We start from the raw sequence: 22,009 nt of genomic DNA on the forward strand, positions 1-22,009 counted from the left end.
AACTTTGCATATAAATTTCGCCAAACGTGTTGGTCTTGAAGACTATTGTGTCTGAGATATATTATACCTCCTCAAGGAAGAGCAATTTGCAAACCAAAAGAATACCTGTAATCAATTCTACTCTGAAGGCGCCTTTCATGATGAAATGTATAGGTGTAATAGATATGTATTCTTAGAATAATGTTTAATTGTTTTGTGGCTTGACATCGACGCATGTTTCTTCATCCAACCTGTTAATTTAAAGGCGAAATGTAAAACCGACTAATGAATTTTCAACTTTGATCCCGGATGACAATTTTTAGAAATTAGTTTCAGTGATATGAGAAAGCGGTAAGTATGTGCTGAAAATTTATGAAAGTAAGTATTGCCTTTGAGTGGTGACAAATGAAAGCTATGGTGTACAAATTATTCATGATTTTGAATTATAGGTTTCAGCCATTTGTTTGACATCTTCTATACCTTTGAATATTTTAATTTGTTAATCTTCCATCTGTATGGAAGAATATTATCAGGTGACTTGCATCGTTGGCTGTAAAACATGCGAAGCACAACGAAATGTATTTCGCAAGTGTTAGATATATGTAGACAGAACGAATGCCTGTAATAGGCTGTTGTCTATTCTAGGTATGTTCGTTTCTGTCATAATATTCTTGGCAAAATGAGCGTTTTATATATAAGATCTGACTTGGACATACATGTAATTTACGCTGGCGACGACAGGCCAATTTTGAAATGAAGAGACTTTCATAACAAATCGATGCTACTCTGTGCAAAATATTGCCACATCAGCAGAATTTTAGACAGGTATATACAGTATTTTTCAAACAAAGTTCGCTCGCTAAAATGCATTCCATTGTGTGTAAGCATTTCATAAAATTAAACCTTGTCTTTCATAGTAGAAAAAGTATTTTCTCACTGGCTGATTGAGAGCATTCAATTTCTCGCAGATGCTGAGCGAGAAAATTAATTTATCTCTGGTTGATTGCGAGAATTCAATTTCTCGCAGATGCAGAGCGAGAAAGCGCAGTTCTTGCCGCTTGGTTGCGAGAAAGTAGGTATTCTCGCTTGTATTCTCGCTTAATTCTCGCAATAAAGCGAGAAAGTGTCCATTTCTCGCACATTTCTGTACTAGTGAGAAGTGTCTGCAGCTTGTTACCTTTATAATGTAGAAAATTTTAATATTAATAAAGTTCACTTGTGGAGTTCCTAATAATGATAATTAAAGAATGGGATACGCCGCCAGATTGATCACAAACTGTCATGGAGTAGCTTAGCATGCTCGCCTACGGCCACTCAAGAAAGCGTTCGACTTCCTTGTGACCATTATCTGAAATTTTAAACAACTCTACGAGAATACTTGGGCCGTAAAATGTTACGGGTCGTTCACCAAAGTTCTTCATGTGGTATCTTTCACCACTACGTATTACTATTTCCTTTGAAGCAGCATTAATTGCAACCATCAGAAATGAAAGGCTGGTACTTGTATTAACTAAAATCTGCATTTTCCGAACCAGGCAGTTTTAAAAGATATTCCGTATGATTCAATGACTATTGTTAATATATTCTTTCAACGTACCAGCAATCTTTAATTGTTTTACATACATAGGAGAATAACCAAGGAATTCTGCTTCAACCGATATTCAAAGGCCGGAATATTATAATTATTCATTTGTATTAAGAGCACAAACGACCAGATGGTCCAATAATTCTTTGAATCGATCATCATACACATCTCAGAATCAGGTGATACTGCCATCAGAAGAAGCGCAGCCAGCTATTAGAGTTTGAAAAGGTCTTAACCATCGGGTTGGATCAGTATTTCCTTTGCTTTATTATTCTCCACTGTATTCAAAGCCATCGTAAAAATTGGAAAATTTTGTTTGCAGTGGCCGGTGGTTCGCCTTAACGCAATTTAGAGAAACAGAGTTGACCTGTTTGAAAGATATGGTATCAGGTACACATGTAAAAACTTATACCAGGCTTATGGTAGCTTTCAAAATTTACAGGGGTATTTTATGTCGAAAACACGAAAATTTGTTTTTTCCCTGAAAAGCATTCCTGTAATATTGATCTTCAAATGTAAAGAATATCTCGGTCTGAAAGTTTCTGTTTCTGGCTGAAATTTTGTGATAAATATTTACAAGAGGAACAGATGCACGTTTTTGCGTTTTGAGAATACCGTTAAGCCTTGATTGGCAAAGGATTTAGCTAAGTGGCAGCGCCACTGTATTGTCACATGCACTTGGACCACATCCACTGTGAAAAATCCCATTGACAACTACCGTAACTGCGTGTGTCCAGACCATCATTTGTATGCGTTGCGATCAGGCGCAGAAAGGTAGATCGTACGTTTTTCTCATAGGGGTTGCCGCTCTCAAAAGATGGAAACTCCTATGTATTAGCAACACAATGAGGACAGTCGTAAATTTTTTGTCAATTTCAGGTAAGTATGGATCACAAATAGCAGCATATATCGAGTGTTACAATCTACAGCATGAGTTATGGCAGGAACTGTAGCCGTTATCACTTTTTGAATGCAGGTCTTTAGAGTCGTATTATCGCTGCTTAATTAGACGGCATTGTAAGACTGTTTGGTTGAGAATATTTAGCGCACACGCCACAGGGTCCAATTTACAACATACGGTAGTCAGTCACTTTGCGGAGAAGCAACAGACAGAACCACTTAACTAAACCCCTACTCTCAAAAAAGGAGTGGTTCAATAACCGAGCTAAGGTGTCAAATTTTTTCTAGCTACGACCACTCCACGCTGCTGTAGAGTTCATGGAGCACTCGCACTTCCATAATTGCTATCACACGTCGCACACAAACAATATCAAAGCGATTTACACATCCCTTAAACTGGGCGAAAGGCAGCCTCGGGGACAATTCTGTCCACCTGCAGATATATCTACCCAGGGTTGAAAACATGGTGTTTTAACATCAAATGGAGATGCGAGTTAAAGTAGCTTTCCACCTTTGCGACGACTTCTTTTCAAACTTGAATTTTACCATCAAGTTGTGTATTTCTTCCGAAGTATTACATATCACCTGAAAGCTAATGGACGATAAATTTTCGTGAAGATTTTAATGAAAGTGCAAAGAAATTGGGTAAACTGACGTAAAAAAGTTAAATTCAGAGCGGAAGGGGGCTATTGTCTAGATGTCAACGAGTAATTGCACTTCAGAATACTGGCTACAAAACCGTGTCTCAGATTTTTGAAAAAAAGGCTTAGTTTTTTTTTCACAGTGCTGAATCAAAGTTTATGATTGTAAGCACGAAGGCCAATTTTGATGCAAGCAGCATTGACATTTATTCTTTGGCAAGTATAGTCGATATCATTTATTTGTGCTCTGTGAAGCAGAACTGCGATAACTCTTGTAATATATACACCAAATGTTTTGAAGAATCCGGCAAATCTTCTGGGATATAAAGCTCAATACTTATTGGAAGCTTATTATTTTTATATAAACCGACACGGAAACAAAAATATTTACAGCCTTACTGATTGTACATGAGTCAACAGCAGTACGTTTACATATTTCGCAGTTTCTTAGTCCGTCCAGACGTTATTAACAAGCGGTTAAGGACAGCTCGTCGATATTTCTTCTATGATTGTTTTGCTTGATAAAGCTATCTTTTCATCTTCGCCTGCGCAAAGCTCTTTAAAGATTTGACGAACATTCCTATTTCAGTAGTGACATGTGCTTTGTTCAATAGTTAAATGCTAACAAATAATAAAGCAAAACAAAACTGGCATATTATTTTGCAAACACACAGAGCGATCTGCAGTCTAAACAAACTATCCATGTGCCTGCGCAGTTGGCAGTAAAACAATTTAACGCATAATAGGGTGATCAATAACAATAGTCATTGGTAAGATAGCATGCAGTTAAACCTTATAAGTTGTTCAACTCATTTCAGATTTCCATATTCATGACACCTATAAATTTTCTTACTTCATTCACATCTTATGTTTAAAAATAGAGGCAGTTTTTTTCTCATGGTACTGTACATTGAATCTAGAATAATGAATCTGAGATCAATGTGTTTGAAAATATTTAGCAAAATAAATATAAAAAGCTGTCTGAGAATGAGTCACTTTGCACAGGTTTTGTGTATGTGGTTGACCATGGTATTATTTGTGCTCATAATATTTGGGCTTCTTCCCCTATCACAGGTAAAAACAGAGTAGTAAGAGGTTGCACGGTCTAGTCGAATTCCGGTGATATTCGAAATACTCTGGTTTTCTCTTCTTGGTGCTAAAACGCTATGCAAAGCAAGCAAAATACAATGTTTTATCACTCTGCATTTGAGTACTATGGTCAACTTCATGTAACGTCAAGAGAAAATAACGGGAGACCCTGCACTTAGGGTTGTGTGCAGTGAGAATAGGACAATCTGTTCCCTATCAACGCTTAAAATGCGTGTCGAATGACAAATTGTCTTCTGAATTCACAGGGCGGTATTCTTCACTGGGGAGATTGTGAGCTTAAATATATCCCAGAACTGGACGACCATCGTAGAGGTAAGTTGATACAGTGTGGTGCTTTTGTAATTAGGCTCATTCTTCGAACTATATCTTTTAAAACATAATAAGAGAAAGCTAAGAAAATAATCCAGGAGGGACCTGTTTAGGGTACCATGTTGTTCGCTGCTTCGTCATTTTCGATTACACGAGCAAAACATCGGCAGAAATGACCGAATTCGAGTAGTGTCTGTATACACATGCATTGCCTATAAGTTGCATTTCTCATATCCGCGAATGCCAATCTATTCTAGCCACAGTAGACTGTATATTTAATGTTCGTTCAAAAACCCCTTAATGCAAGTGAGGAAAATATACTGTCAAAGGAGTTTTTAAAAGTGAACTTATTTTTGTTTTCCTTCTGAGTGCTTGCGCGTAAACGGAAACGCATTTTGGTCTTTTGTTTTCTTGTCTGTAAGCGGATCATGTAACAAGTCAAAAAAAATAATAACCCACGAAAAACACTGTGCGGTCACATTATCGAAAGATATCTGAAACGGTACATGTATAAATTGTTCCGACCTCAAGTAAATTTTAGAGCCTATAGTCATATTAGCTGTTATATGAAAGGCGTGTTTAATTGAATATTAAGAAACATATATAACATGCGAGAAATCGTGATGCAAAAATATTGTGTATATGTCATATTTTAATTATTTTTATCCAAAATAAGCCAAAACAGTCTGTTATTTTTCAAATTTATCGAGTACCAAAATGTTGAAATATTTTCGTTTTGTCATATGTTGATATATCCCTGGGCACCAAGAAATTTTATAGCATTCCATAAAGCGCGTTTCAATGCTCGGTAATTTTATGATAACTTTGTTTCCTTAAAGCCCCAGTATTTGTAACTTTTAACCTTGTTTTATGTTCGAAATTACATATTATTCTCTTACATCCATCGTGAAATGTTGTTCAGTAAAGAAATAAGCCAAATTTGTGCTCCTGTAGTGACATACAAACGCTAAATATTGCCCGATCGAGTTGGATTGCCGCGCGGGTTTGTTGACAAGTTGCAGGCTGTGCACGTGATCGAGAACGCCGATACTGATGACATCATCGAGCCTGCAACATTCCTGGGGCCTTGCCATGCCACGCCACACTGCCTGGGTAATCGCCCATGGTCGCCGACTGAATGACCTGCGAATGGTTTTATTTTGTTCTTCTCCGTTCAAATACGTACTGCTACTGTGTTTCAGAGGATACAGAACTTTGGCAGAGGAGGCTGACATTCTATTCTGGTACAGTGTGCGTTATATACGGATTATTCAAACTGCAGTCGGCAGTGCACCGATGCGCACCCTGCAGTTGGTCACTCAGAACTCCGGGTACCGATGTAAAATCAAGACGACACTATATACACTTGGCTCACTTCTGTAGGCAAATACCTATCAAAATTGAGTAACTTGAAGTAATAAATTTCAGCTGATTGTCGCTTTAGCGGCAAGGTGATTGCGAAATCGAAGCAACATAGTTTGGCAATGTATGGTAAGCAGTCGAATGCGGTGAATGCGATGGCCTTTGGCAGCAAGTAAGGGAACCGTCAGTATTTACGACCTGGGGGGTCATTCAAAAATTGAAAGTTATAAGGGGGTGCTCAAAATGTTTTTTCTTTGTCTTACTCTGTCCTCAATGAAATAATGATTAGTTGATTATATATATTTTACTCTGATACATATTAAATAAAAAGAAAAATACTCTAACATTACAAATAAATATCAACTAGATGAAGGAAGGAAAAAAACTACAAGTAGGTGCTACTACTACCAATACTTATTATGAAAGAGAAGATATAGTGACGATGAGAATGATATCGTTGTTCATGTACGCAATGGCACCAGCGACAGTAAAGATTAGGATCAACACTGGTGATGATGATGTCACACAGTAGTTTTCTGCAGTCGTTACCAGGGTTGGAAGAGAGGCTGGGTCATGGAGAAATGTTCACGACAGATATCACTATAAGTGCACAGGATCTAGGACAAAACTGAACTGTTGTGAATTCATCCTTTATATTATCATAGAAATGTATATTTTATTTGACTTGAGCTCAACATCCATTTGGACATTTAACCATACCATAATGACATGCTACCCATCCAAATTTAGCAATACTATATGGTCGGAGACTGCTTATTAGGTGAGCTTTTACATCTACATATTGTTACATGGGCTCAGGTAAGCCAAACTTTCTGTTAGAGAGGGGTTACTCAAAGTCATCATGGTTGGCTGGGGTGTGACTCAAAATTTCGGAGTTTCTAATGTAATTCCTCCGACCCCCAGATCGTAAATAATGACGGCTCCCTAAACAGCGATCGGGACCGGTATACGCACGGCTGTATCTCAGCGAAAATTTAGAAAAAAACAATGGAGCTACTGCTAAGAAATTTACAGACTCTTGGCTCTTGATGCATCAATTACTGAGCTATTATACTTGTAAAAAGGCATTCTGAATACAGCGGTAAATTTCCTCCCAAACGAGAAAGGATAACACGCGGGCATTCTGCAATGGACGCTGTCAATTTTACCTTGCCGCAGGCCCCACACCAATCTCGGCCCGACCCCGCTGCACTTGTACAGTCTACTACCTCCATGTAGTACAGCCTTACAGGACTAGTAGCCGGCCAAACACACAAAAAACAACGTCGCAGTGTAAATCCGTAGGTCAGAACCGTTGATCATAAATTTTCAGAACCGGTGATGTTTAAAAGTTTTGTATTGATCACTTCATTTAGGTTTATGTGAATGACTTTCTCATCGAGCTGCGTCTATAATTGTCCCGGGCATTGTCCATGCGAATTTGGGGCCTGCCTTAGCTCCCTCCGATCGTCTGTATACTACAGCCAAAATCACAGTCCTAAGCAAATTGTACAGTATTGAAAGTCAGATATATGTATCATGAACTTTATACAAAAATATATAAACAACACAGAATCAAACGAAGAGGTTAGTTTGCTGTCGGGCCGGGTGCGCAGGGGACGACTTTGCAGTGAGGCCGGGATCTCTCTTGTGTTCGAACTTAAAGCTTACAATCATGACAATGGCATGCCTGGAGCTCCATCGCATCGCAGCTAGCCGATAATTGTACTACTGTAGTCCTTGTGGGGATTAGATACCCGTTACGTTCGATATTATTTTGAAATACTTTTAAATTTAATAAGTAAGACTTTTGTACTGCATTCAAGATGTAATTTTCCTTTCTGAGCGTTTTCAATTACGCCGTACGGCAACGATATGCGAAGTTGATAGGCTGTGTTGCCTGCAGCGTAGCCTCGCCGTACACAAAATTCGTTTGAGTAGACGGAGCACAATCAGTCCTGTCATTTATTTTAAACGAAATTTTCATTATACTCCATAATGGAAGAAACGACTAGTTCAATGATTACAATGGTGAAGTGTTGAATTTTTATTCGTATATGTTTTTCTCTCTCAATTCATTCAGCAAACTTGATCTCCGTACCATCGGTCACAACGTGCAGTGCCTTGTATGAAGCTTACAATCGACTGCCTCCGTCTTTAGTTTAGCTGTTCAAGACGTTTGTTTGCACGGCTCATTATAGTCGGAACAATCTGTAAACACTTACATATTTATATCTTTCCGGTATTTCACCCAACTTTCGCGCGTTTTTAGCTGAGTCTCTTTTCGATGGACCAGATCTTTTCGAAGAGCGTACGGTTTCTACGGACGCCACAGTAAAACTTGCGTAGATGTGGTTGAGCATGCGTGGTGGTGTGATTACGTTTCGTTTCGTGTGTCAACAAAGCTGACTTCTGGTCCGGACAAGAAGTCATTTTTCACTCCTTTACTGTTAATCGTGAGGCGGGCTTGGCATGAAAACCATGCGATTCAGTATTAATTATGGTCTACTTTCACATACTGAGGATGTCATTTTAATCAAAAATATGAAAAAAATTGTTTAAAGTTACAAATACTGGGGCTTTAAAAAATTGAGTTCAATGTTGCCTTACCGCGACGCTCGGTAATTTTCTTCTCCAGTTTGTGTATACCATATTGAAGTAAAAAATGACTATTGTATGACGTTCAATGGGAGGGACATTGTAAGCGATTGCGAAGACCCAGATGGCAACACCGTGGAGTGTGTTGCCTGTTACAGTGACGATCCAGATTGTGCTGGCACTGGTACAGCTATACCATTCTGTAAGTATACAATGCACACACATTTTTAAAAGTTGAGAACACTAAAATAGATCGTAAATGCAATCCAAATGGAAACCGGAACATAATGTCATCAACACATTCGCATATTCACATTTTGACACTTTCTCCTTTACAAACGTTTGCATATCATTTTTCTCTGCTGAATAACAAATGTTCACTTGAAACATGATGGGAAACATATGACATTGTGTGTCCAGTTATCAGATTTGATTGCCAATCTTGATCGAAGAGGGCGCAGAGTAGAGAAATACAACATTATCGTAGAAGTCCAATCTTCTGTATAAAGCGTAGGCATTTCTGAGATAATAATGGCTGACAGAATTGATCTGTACAACATGTTAGAACTCTAGTCCACAGCAATTTCATGAGTTGCAATGCTCCATTTACATTTTGAAGTGAAAATGTAGAATCGATTTGCAAAGTTAAGGCAAGGAAAGACCCATTATTATAGTAATTACGGGGCAGGGGTCGGTGGAACTCATCAGCTACAAATGAAACATAAAAACGTCCCGGTCCAAATTAATTTTCTAAAATGCGACCCCTAAATTCATCAATTGTAAAATGTGACCCCTAAATTAATCTGATTTGATTCATTAAGCGTGTGGAGTCTAAGACCCTTGGTGGAAAATGACCCTTCCAAAGTGTTTGCAAGAAAAAAAATGACCCTCCCTAATTTTCATGCCTAAAAGCACCAGTGACCCTCCCCAAGATGGCACAGTCCGTATCAATAATATCTTAATTGATGTATAATTTCTCATTTGACCTTTGAACTTTCAAAGACCCCTTTTTTGAACAGTACAAATAATCACTTGGGTGAAATTCTAATATGGTATTTGTTGTTTACATCTGCTCATTCAAACACACTATTTTCACCTCGCACATTTATATCAGTTTTCAAACATGTATAAAAGCACAGGTTAAGCTTATTTTGAATTGGGAAAAATATTCATACTTCCTCATAGACTACAAAGTATGGTAAATCAAATTTCTTGCACTCAAATGCACTTGTAACCACCCTAGTCTAATTTAGTATATTAATATCAGTTATCAGGTGTTAAAAAATACACAGATTAAGCTTGTTTAATATATGAAAACATTGTTCAGAGTTTCCTCGTAGACTTTGTTGTCTGCAGTGAATCATCAAGTCAGTAAAATTCCAACAAAAATTCTTGTTTAAATATAATTAGGTAATTTCAATGTCCAATCATCTTTGCAAAGACTTCATATAACTACATATTTTCAAATATTTTAGCTATTTTTCGCAGTATTCACAGTGTTGTAAAAGTAATGTCATGAACAATCATGACAGCTTTTCCAAAAACAGATGTAGACGTTGCTAGCTGTCGTTAACGCAGCCTAGAGAGACAACTTGCCAAGTCTATTACTATTTATTTATAAGTATACATTACTTCTCAGCTATCAAACTATGACACCTAAAAAGTCACCGTTTGGCCTTTACGTTAGATCGGTAAACGCCATATCTTTTAACTGACATGTTTTGAATAAATTTGTTGTCTTTTTAGGCTAATTATTTCAAAAAACGGACTTTCCTTTGCCAAGCATATTAAATTGCATCGTGAGTCTTCGTTAAAAGCCACGAGGTATACAGCTTGTCAGCAAAAGTTATGACGATCAAGTTTAGCGATAATGAAATTGAAAGCAATGGTGCAGTGAGAAATACGAACTTCGCTCTTTTTCTTCACCCTTTCACAGGCATTGTTTTTTTTCCCATCCGGCAATGCTACTAAAATATTACGCAAGATACTGCAAGCAACCAGATTTCTTGCGGTTAGCAATGGCTAGTGGTATCACGGCATTTAGACTTTATCAGAGTATGAGAATAAAAAATTATTTCGTGAATACGATGTATGAGAGAAATTCTCAAATTCACTCAGAGTTTCAAACAAAAAATGTCATGACAATGCGTCATAAACTGCTGATGACTCCTTTCGTTCACAAGTTAACCTCACCAAGAGCCTCTACTGCAGAACCCGCTGAGAATGAACTTGCCATGGCGTTTCAAAGGAAACTTGTAGTTGTGTAAATGCATTTTTTGTTTAGAACTTATTTCTAGGCAACAGAATGTCTAACATTAACACCTGACCAGTACATAGGCCTAAGGGTCATTGCAAATGGTGAGAACAGCCATTGTACCCAATCACGTACGCGTTTTGTGAAAGGTGTCAAAACATTCGGCTTACCTAACAGTTGCAGATAAACATGAAGAACAGTAGCATAAGTGGATGTGTTATAATGCGAAACACGCCAGTTCTCTGAAGGCAAAAGTTTGAATGGACATGACACTTATTTCTCTTGGTCAAATTGATTTTTTTGTGTGAAAAAAGTGCTCTTTTCTGCTTGTTATCACCTGTTTAGAAAGAATGAAGCCATGTTCGTATTCTGTTGTATATGTATATTTTGGTCAATGCTGTTGATTTTTTGCCATAACTCCATAAAACACTTCGTACAATTTGACCCCAAAATCATGGATAATTGATAACGGTTTGGTAAAAGTCAACACCGCAGTTTTCTATTGATCCCCCTACCCTTAAAAATGAATGTTCCCTTATTTAATCACATACATAGTACAATATGATATCACAAATGATTCCAGTAAGTACTGTTCTATATTTTGAGTCAATAAGACTACATTCAAGCAGCAGGCCGGTTGAAATTATCGCTTCTGGTTATATTTCGAACGATGCCTCAAGAAATGTTTATCATATTATTCTAGACAATGTCTTGCTGTCATGTGATGGAGTAAAGCGTCCTGTTATTGCTCTGAATGGGGAAGAACCAGGACCTACAATCAGAGTGAGTATTCCGCTACCAAACCAGTTTTAGGTTACAGAACACTATTTATTTTTGTAATTACAAAGCAAGGTTTTGACATTTAAATGTGGATTTTCTATTGTTTGGGGGGATTTTCTTCGTTGATAATTTTTTTTATTGAATGAAAATCAAAGAGATTTATTTTGCTTGCTTAAATTTTAACGCTTTTCTATACATTGAACTGTTATTGCTGTGCAGGTTAAGTATGGTACAATTGTCAATTTGACATTGTATAACAACATGATTGAAGACTATACAACGATGCACTGGCACGGTATCTATCAGATAAGAACTCCCTGGTCAGATGGCGTACCATATATTACAGAATGTCCAATCCCGCCGGGCGGAGTGTATGTATACACATTTGCCGCGATTCCGGCTGGTATGTTGCCCTGTCAAAAATTGTGCTGAGTAAAAATACCATTTGAATATTTCTCTGTAAAAAAGACGTCATTCGCCTACTATTGTTCAATCGATTGAAGGCTCTTTCTTCGACTTCGTTTCGTTTAAACAGATTAGACCATTATACAATCAATATTTTTTTCAAAGGGGATTCGAACACGCAACTCAAGCGAAGCATTAAACGAATACAACAGTTCGGCTACATTCAAACTTTCTCTTAAACTAATTTATGTATGACTAAATAGTTAGAACCTTGTGAGAATCTAAAGAAACAAGGTTTAACCACGACCTTGCTACTGTACTGTGTAGTACTTAGTGGCAAATCCCGCAATAAAGTAAAATCGGTTATCATCACACTCCTTCAACATACGAATCCTGGCCTTTAAACATTACCAATATTATATTATTATGACAAAGGCCATGCCACATACCTTACAGTGGAACTGTCACGGTTTATCATTGTGATGGATTTCAACGATTATTCTTGCCCTTGAGGCACCTTACTCCTAATTGTTTTATGGGGTAGCTGGTAATGGGTACCTCATCCTGTATGTTGGCAATGCCTGTTGGAAGATGGCTAATAACAACAAACAACAACAACAACAACAACAACAACAACAACAACAACAACAATAATAATAATAATAATAATAATAATAATAATAATAATAATAATTCTTCAAAACTAATTTCAATGTTTTTATAATTTCACAGGAACATTTTGGTATCACTCCCACGTTAGTGACCAAATATCAGGTGGTATGGTTGGACCATTAATTGTGTATGAGGAAGACGAGCCAAACCAAAAATACTATGATTTTAATTTGCATGATATACGTAATGAGTATCATGAGCACCCTTTGCCTGAATACGATCAATTCATCATGTTATTAGCCGATTGGAGACATGAAGAAGCTATATTCGAAGATATTTCAGGATTCGAAGGCCCACGCCCGTTGGTCAGCCAAAGTCCCTCTACATCTGGTCTGGTTAATGGCCGTGGCCGATATTACCAAAACGACCCAAAGAAGCGGACTCCATATTTTTGCTATGCTGTGAAACCAGGTCACCGATATCGTTTCCGAGTTATTGGAGCTATGAGCGTTAACTCGTACCGCATATCGATTGACGATCACAAGATGAAGGTAATCACTTCTGATGGTTTTGATCTCAACCCTGAAGATTTTGATTATGTCATCATATCAGCTGGCGAAAGGTACGACTTTATACTTAAGACTCAAGATGATCCTGAATATACAACGTATAAGATTCGTGCCGATGTCGTACGTTTTGATGGTAAGGATGATGGCCCAATGGATGAAACCAATGCCTCTGTGTTGCGCTATGGTGGCATCAGTACCATCTTTCTCAGTGATGATCTCCCACCAGATAGATGGCGTCATTGCAACGAGAGTAATCCTTGCTTTGCACTGAATTGTCCATTTGGTCAATATTCCCCTCCATCTTCACATCTTATGCACATCTATTGCTGATATGACCCGTTCTGCGAGAGAACTTGCCTTGGATCCGACACTGAGCCATGTCACAAAAGAATCCCAAGTTTTTATGAACTTCGTTATTGCAGGCCGAGGTAGTAATGAACCAGGCACAAGCCCGAAGCCTGCCATAAATGGCAAGTCGTTTGTCTACCCTACAGCACCACCTTTTGATCCTTCTTCTGAACTTACTAGTTGTGAACCAGAATGTGATGCTTCTAATCATCACACTGTTTGCTTATGCACACATAATGTCACACTTGTTGACAATAATTACCAGTTTGTCTTCACAAGTATCGGATCAGGGGGCTCTAACAATGGCTCACATCACCCGATCCACATCCATGGACACAGTGTCTTCTTAACGAAGATGGGGTTTCCAGAAAAAGATAAAGATGGTAATTATGTTAGAGCCAACCAGGATCTGTGCTGCCCTTGCCCGAACGATGATACTCAGTGTTGCTCTCTGGACGAGTAAGTTAATATCGAATGTAGATTTCAAACACCTAAATGGTGACATGCTTATATTGCTCACACCCAGGTATTTGATACGGTATCAACTTACGTTTCATAATTTGAAACCTCTATTTCGTTACTTCTAAACTCTCAACATGCACTTAGTAACTTTTACAACCCTGTTCAACAGCTTCAGCTACAATACTCTAAAGTACCAATACTCCCTCATACCCTGCATCAGTTTCTACGCTGTCATTTGCTATATGCCAAATAGCTCAAAAAACCGCTTATTTTGTCAATTACAGCGCCAATTTGATCCCTATGAATTCATCATTTCGTTTTTGAGAAGAAATTTAGCTCCTGTGAGGACTCTTGCTATTAAGATGGCATATGAATCCCGAATCCACCGTCCAGTGCATATATTGTAAATTGGTTTTCACTGCCTTAAATCAGCCATGTTGAATACCAGGCAACTTTTCCATGCCATTTTTTGCCAATCTTCTGATGAAACAGATTTTCACTGTTTTGGGTAAGACACTTGCTCTGTGCATACTAAGAGGCACATAGCTCATTCGCATATCTAGATCTCACAACTGCATATTCTCCGTGTTCAAGGTAAAATACTAGATTATCTTTATGCCTGCATGGCATGTGTACTACCAGTTTAAAATGTCCAATGCAGTGCACTATTCACTCCGATATTAATCGTATTTTTTTCGGCAAAAATTCTTTTGACAAATGCAATGGCAATTTTAGTATTGGGATATAATCATCACCATTTCATACAGTGAAATGCTGGGATTTGCCTTTAACACGCCTTAACTTATCACAGTGTGACAGTGCCTTGTAATATGCCTCGTTGGAAAAATGATACCTGGAATGAGAATCCTGACTCCATTCCAATGAACCTCTACAACCCACCTCGAAAAGATACAATTCTTCTCCCTGCCGGAGGATATGCTATTGTACGGCTAGAGGCTGACAATCCTGGTAAGTTATGTTATGGACTTTTGTCATACAATGCAAGCAAAGACAGATAGAAAAGGTTAACGAACTTGATGATAAGCATTTGAAGCAAAATTTCAGGAGTACATATGGACACTTTTTTGAGTAAGTTCCAGGTGTTCATGAACAATAGCAAGCAAAGTCGTAATTCGCCAAATAGGTATTAGCAGACCTCGTATTAGAAGATTAGACAGCAATGAACTGGTAAGTATTGGTGCACTTTCCACCGTTACATGAGTTTATCCAAATGACTTCTGAAAATAAATATAGATCGCCTCAAATCTAGGTTCCTTCTGTGTATTTTTCACAACTATGAGCAAATCAAAGAAACAAATTGAATTCTTTCAAACGAATTTAAAAACTATGATTAATGACTAATGTAGTCTTCAAACTTTGCCTTTGTAATTTTAGGTTGGTGGTTCTTACATTGTCATATTGAACCTCACTTGGATGGAGGTATGGTCCTTTACTTGAATAGCAAACCTGATGATCAACCTGGACCACCGGAGGGATACCAAGGATGCGATCAATACTTCAGGCATGTTGAAGATTTCTATGACAAAGTCATGGAGCAGGGTGAGAAAATCTGTAACCGCTTAACCGCTCAGTTTCTAAGTTTCTGTAACTTTGTTTTTTTGTTCTCTAAAGTCTGATTCTCTGTGTCTTGTTTGATATTTCATTCACGAACTTAAAATGTTCTCTTAAATGGTTATACAAACTGACGATCAACTTTCAGTCCAATGATCTACGATGTTTTGAGCGATAAATGAGAGTTTACTAAAATCAGTCTAGAACTAACCCATGCAGTAGAAGTATACATGTCTTCATTACGAACAAAATGTCTTTTTAGAACCGGACCTGAAAAATGTTGCCTTGGGTGGAATGGCTTCTCTCAGTTTGGGTAGTGATGCTGAATATGGTAATGATGGTGATACACAAACCTGTGCCTTTTTGGCCGGTGAAGGCAGGACCTGGTGGAAAGTTGACCTTGGTGACACCTATCAAGTACACAGGGTTATTTTGGAGAGCCCAAGTAAGCCAAATTAATGTATTCAGTGTGCGCATTTAAATTTAAAGTTGGTAACTTCCGTTCAAACTTCCGTCGAGTATAGTTTCAACCAAAGACTTTCAAATAAATCAAGATTAAAAATTGGGGATCACAACGACCATGTAGGCGCTGTGGAAACGGATCGCCACAAATTTACTGGTATTTGAAATTCAAAATTGCTGCTATCTTCACGTTAACTTTGTGGGAGAGTATGTTCTTTATTTTCTCAAACTGTGGGAGTAAATAACTCTCACTAAGTCATATCACACCTTTGCTCTCAGCTCCCATTATTCTTTTACAATAGCTTTCAGGCAATTATTGACAAACCTGCCAATTGACTCAAACCACGTACAATTTAAGAATGTTCTGCAAGAAAAATGATCGTTTGTTTCTTCTATGCAGGTGTTGGCCTTGTAAATTCAGTTATAAGAGTCGGTTCAGAAGAGAATATCGAATTTCACCATCAATGTGGTGAGGTCCTAGGAATCAGAAAGCTTGAGAGGGACTCGACAACAATCGACTGCATAACACCTATTGTGGGTCGTTTTGTCAGCATCCAATCTGACCGTCGTAATTTCATTTCTCTCTGTGAAGTTCTTGTCATGGCAAACGGTGAGAAATATCTACATTGCCTATTTTCCTCAACAATTGCATGAACCTACGCATACACAATGACATAGCCATCAGTTTTGACGTCTTATGTCTTCCATTTTCTCCATTTCTTTGCCTACTTTAAGCATATTGAAATTAGAATGACGTAACTACCTTGGCATTTTTTCGTATTTAAATGCCACATGAATGAGATGAAGAATTTTCATTATGGTTTTTTTTAGCTTCGATGAATTGTTCAATTATTACACTTGTATTCTGACACCGGAGGATACCCGTAGAGAGATTAATTCCCTCTCAGTACTACAGATACTTCATTAGTAGGGGGGAGGGTGTTATAGCCCAATAAGAAAATAACACTGCCCTAAGAGACATAAGTAATATCAACATGTGTAGGTCTCTTTGAAGTTTTATGTTGAGAAGGGACTTCTTTTCTTTACAAAATGGAATCTAAAGGAAAAAAACTGAATTACGTACATTCCATGACCTATTTTTCTCATCTACGTAAAGGTTTTTGACTTTCATTGTTAAAACAAACATCAGTAGAGAGAGGCTGTCAGAAGTAATCGTTTGCTTTATATAATAATTTGGACTACGAGTCCTCATTGGTTGATATTGATAAACGAAAAGCACACAAAGGAGATATTTTCAACGTTTGTACCAAACCATTTTAGTGTCTTTAGTTTTATTAATACAAGTGAGGACATGACCAGTACAATGGGATCCAAAGGAAAATATCCGCTGATAACAAAGTCGATAAAAATCTCCAACTTCTTTTTATTAATCATAACATTGATCATTCTTGAAGCCACAGGAAAATGGTGCAACAAACAGTGTGTCCCGCTATCTCTCCGGAAACCATAAACCATTCTGTGTAAACAAAATTATCTTTATATGGTATTGCTGCCGATAATATAAACCATTTCAACAATTTTGTTCTGTGATCTACTTATAACTACTCATGGTTCCTGTGGGAGAAATGTGTTTGATCTTTCATTCAAACAGCTATCAGACATAAAATAATTTATTCTTCGAGCAAATACCATTTTAAACGATATTTTCCTTTCTACAAGTGTCATCGGGAATTGCAACATTTAAAAAGAATTGATTACCTGACAGCAATATTGCATTTCGCTATCACAGAAAATCCTGTTGACCAGCCCACCTTTGATTCCGGCTGTGGTATACCATACGACTTTTATGGCGACAGTGGAACTATCACATCAATGGGCTATGATGGGACAACTTTGTATGAGAATAATGCAAAGTGTGAGTTCCGCATCACTGCTAGCGAGGGAAAAGTGAGCATGGAAAATTTATACTTTGAACATTTAACATTAATTAAATTAATTAAATTTCTAAAAACGCAAATTCTACAATCAGGTATTCAATAGACGCTGTACATAACAGTTAAATGTTATAGCAAATAAAGTAAAAGCAGGGGGACATAAAAATTAAAGTAAAAAGTAAAAACGAACGAAAACAAAAGTCCTTACAACCGATAATATTCCTTAAAACGATATATTTTTGGGCTTTCGTTTGAATTGCTCAAATTACGCACAGATTTCAACTCTCCCGGCATTAAATTCCAAAGTTTAGGACCACAGAGAGCAAATGTGCTGTCGTTCGTCTAATTGAAGATCGTGGTGCTGTAAGATTATGGTTATTGTTTGTTCTTAAATTGAACTGATGTAGTAGGTTTTCTCAATCATGTCTGTGAATCAGATGTAAAACGGAGCTTTGCCTTGAATTGCCTTAAAACCATTAAAATAACTTTAAAACTCTACTCTAGGTTTTACAAACAGCCAGTGCAACTCTTGCCTTGATTGTGACACAATGGCAAATTTCCCCAATCCCTTTACGATACTTTTTGCATGCCAAAATTTTGTAGATGTTCAATAAAATAACAATAAAAAAAGTAAAATAAAATAAAAAAATAGTCTACAATATATACTTTTATCGTCACAAAACTATTTGGTTAACTTTGATTTTGTAGACGGCAAAGTAGCAGTGACATTAAAATTAAAACAACAAATAAAACCATAGACAACATGAAATGCCAAGCATCAGAACGTCATAGTCCGCGATACAACACTAACCACCTTACAATATATTCTTACTGTCTGTGACATTGGTTACCTGCACGACACGACGTGTTAGCCAGATATCCAGTACTGATCGACTTCTTGATGGCATAACATTCACCAGTCAAAGTAAGACACTTTAACAAATGATAACTTTTGAGTTTATGCTATCGATCTGTTTTTACTGTTGTTTAAATCTAGGTTGTAATCACAATGGGTCATTTTCAATGTTTTCTGCAGACAATAGTTCTGAACTTTGTGGCATTTGACTTGGAAGATGGAAGTGACTTTCTCTCTGTAAACGATATTGGAGGAAACCAAATTGCTGAATACACAGGTTCCTACATACCTGAACCACTTGCTACGAGCAGCAATCAGGTTATCGTGAATTTTAACACAAATCAAGGTGGCCAGGCCAGAGGATTTCATGTCGACTGGGAGGCGGTATAAAAGAAGACCTTTACCAGTAAGTTATATTTGTAATTTTAATTGAGTCAGTTTTCCCTCATCACTTGTCTAGTTACATATATTATCATAATTGTGTCAAGACTCAACAGGACAAGATGTACGGACAACAAGTGCCTGTATGTCGAAACTACCGTTTTGCTTAGGCTATTGGTAAGTAAATCGAATTTATTGATCGAATATCGACCCCTAGATTACCAATCGACTATGCAAAACGGCAGTGTTGACATATAGACGCTTGATATCTCTACATCTTGTCCTGTTGATTCTTGACACAATTATGATTTTCTTTTGTATAACTACGATTTAAACTAAACATTTTCATACAGGGAATATTGATGATTGCGAGATAAGAATGTTGACTCATTCTTTGCAAAATAACATATTCTAATATTTGTTTGAACCTTTTCCTCAAGCCTTAACACAGCCAAAGCTTTTCCTTTCAAAAGTTCTAATTGTGCGATTCGTTATTTATTTCAACCAAATTTTGATTTTAAACTACGAGGAAACACTACGACTTGTCTAAAACAAGCACCAAGTACAAAGTTATTAGACTTAAGTTTTGTTGCATCTAGTGGAAACGTTTCCTTGGGATTTCTCTCCCATTCCTACTGAACCATTAAGGCGGGGTTTGTATTCTATAAATAATATTTATTTTGATTGAGGCACTTTGAAACAATTCAGAGCGTTTGTTTAACAAATTAGATTTATCAGCACTGATTATGTGTAGACTGTCTGATAGAGACAGATTAAACCACTTACTTGTATTACTTCAAGTTATATATATAGTTCCATAATCCTTTCGTAGAGTCAATCAATTTGAAAATGAAAGGATACTGCTTTTCCCGAATGAAACGTTCTAAACATCTTTCAAAACTAACAGTCATGAACGAATACTTAGATATGTCGGTTTTCCTTCTTGTTACAGATTATGTTTTCCCCGACAATGGCAGGAACATGGTCAATGACATTATGAACGTTCTTCTGGAACGTTTTCCCGATATTCTGATTCATTCTCTTGATAATTTATTTCATTTCAAAGTATGAGAATATTCTGGTTATGTGGGTTCATGATGGAAATAATATGTTGATCTTGTAAGACCACTGCTTTCGTAGAATAACTGAGATGTATTTCATATAGCAGCCAGAAAAAGATTATTAATGGTCAGGCTTCTGTTAGTCGAAATGGTACATATATAACTTTTGTTTTCTTAGAGTGTTACATTTGTATTCTGATACATGAAATCTTACAATTTTCACCAAATTGAACGTTCGACATTTTCAGAGTGTGTTAAATCAGGCCGAATTTTAAGGGAATTTAGATGTGTTATAATCTCAGAAAATCTCAAAACAGGAGATGAGCTTTGATTGCATATAGAAAAAAAGACGAGCAAATTAGCGGACGTGTATACCATGGCTTAGGGGAATTAAAGAACCCTGATGTTCAATATCGTTTACTAGAATTATGGATTTAGCGCACAAAATATAAGACAAAATTCCTTTCGTAGCTGTTCATGTGAACTGAATTTAAGACAACATTTATTCGTCACTGTCTACAAACTTTTCTTAATGAAGAAATAAATCTTATTGAATGGCATAAATGAATATTTTAGTCAACGTTAATTGTTAATTCTTAATCCATTAAGCCTACGTGTATCATTCTACTGTTTTATATTTTGCATTAAGTCTTTCGGTGTCGTGTCTGCTAAATAATGTGCCTCATGCTGTATCATGTCACGCTAAAGGATTTTTTGCTGTGATTATGACAATATGGTCTAAGTAATACGGTGATGGCGGATGTCAATCAATAACGATAGGATCTCCATTTTGCATACTCAAATTAAACTCGTTATCACATTTTGCATATAATTTCTCTGGTAAGGTTCGCTGCATGTATGATGTTAAGTGACACACAGTGTTGAAAGCCATTGCATTGCAAGCATTAGTGAATCGTCCGGCTCTGGGAAAATATTTCTGTAGTTTCGATCTATAAATTTCTACAGCACTGCGATGAACGAATAGATAACATGCACCCTATCGTTGATCATGAGTCAACATTTCTGTCCACAAAAACCCTTTTTAACAACGTCTTCTAGGTCGGACGCTCATTTCGTAAACAAATAAATAGACCTATTCAACAATATTACATAAAAAACGCACACGAATACTGACGTTTAATAGATCTCTGTCTGTCTGTCTGTCTTTTTCTCTGTCTCTCCCTCCCTCCCCCCTCTCTCCTCTCCCCCCCCTCTCTCTCTCTCTCTCTCTCTCTCTCTCTCTCTCTCTCTCTGAGACAATCGTGATCCGATGGACTGCAGGTCTGTTTTATTTCAAGCATTAAAAGCATAGCTGCCAATTTGATGTACATATCATGAAATATTGGTAGTTTACATTTTTAAAGGTATATCAACACTTTCCCGTTTTGTTATTAACTAATATCAACCTACCTACCCACCTACCTACTTACCCCGGTTTGGTCAATCATTGAAACAATCGGACACCCTTTACACCTATGGCAGATATAGACAAAGCATTTTTGTGTTTGTTAAATTGTATCACTATAATCTGACAAAGTACCATTGGCTAAAGGAAATAAGTATATTCATTTGTTCAACCTTAATTATCGGTCACTATCTGACAGGCTTGGCTTTGTCTTCATATCTTGCTCTTTGGATTAGTAAGGATTAACAATTTGAATGCGTTCAAATTAATGATGTTAACAAGGCAATAAGGAAATCATGAACAATTGACGAACCAAGGGTAAAGAATCTCAATTCTTGTCAGACTGATAATATGAACATCAAAGGACATGATATTGCAGCATCGCATCCTAGCATGCATTCGATTTTTTTGATACCTAGTTAATGGATGGAGCTGTTTTTTAGCCAGCAGATTACCAATATGT

At 37.2% G+C, this 22,009-nt stretch overlaps 2 protein-coding genes across 2 annotated transcripts; both read left to right on the forward strand.

Annotated features, from left to right (window-relative positions):
* The first annotated feature begins 4,092 nt into the window (after positions 1 to 4,092).
* Positions 4,093 to 13,434, forward strand: LOC139132689 (uncharacterized). The gene is made up of 6 exons (XM_070698956.1): positions 4,093 to 4,179; positions 4,461 to 4,527; positions 8,525 to 8,686; positions 11,442 to 11,521; positions 11,738 to 11,921; positions 12,656 to 13,434. Exons 1-6 carry the CDS (start codon positions 4,093 to 4,095, stop codon positions 13,432 to 13,434), a joined length of 1,359 nt encoding a protein of 452 aa, XP_070555057.1.
* Position 13,435: 1 nt separating this feature from the next.
* On the forward strand, positions 13,436 to 20,707 carry LOC139132930 (uncharacterized). The gene is made up of 8 exons (XM_070699279.1): positions 13,436 to 13,911; positions 14,726 to 14,883; positions 15,310 to 15,474; positions 15,749 to 15,931; positions 16,349 to 16,558; positions 17,699 to 17,856; positions 18,880 to 19,105; positions 20,033 to 20,707. The coding sequence occupies exons 1-7, from the start codon at positions 13,436 to 13,438 to the stop codon at positions 19,087 to 19,089; spliced, it is 1,560 nt and encodes a 519-aa protein (XP_070555380.1). The 3' UTR covers positions 19,090 to 19,105; positions 20,033 to 20,707.
* Positions 20,708 to 22,009: the final 1,302 nt, after the last annotated feature.

Source organism: Ptychodera flava, chromosome 5 (genome assembly GCF_041260155.1).
Source record: "Ptychodera flava strain L36383 chromosome 5, AS_Pfla_20210202, whole genome shotgun sequence".
NCBI classification, from domain to species: Eukaryota; Metazoa; Hemichordata; class Enteropneusta; family Ptychoderidae; genus Ptychodera; species Ptychodera flava.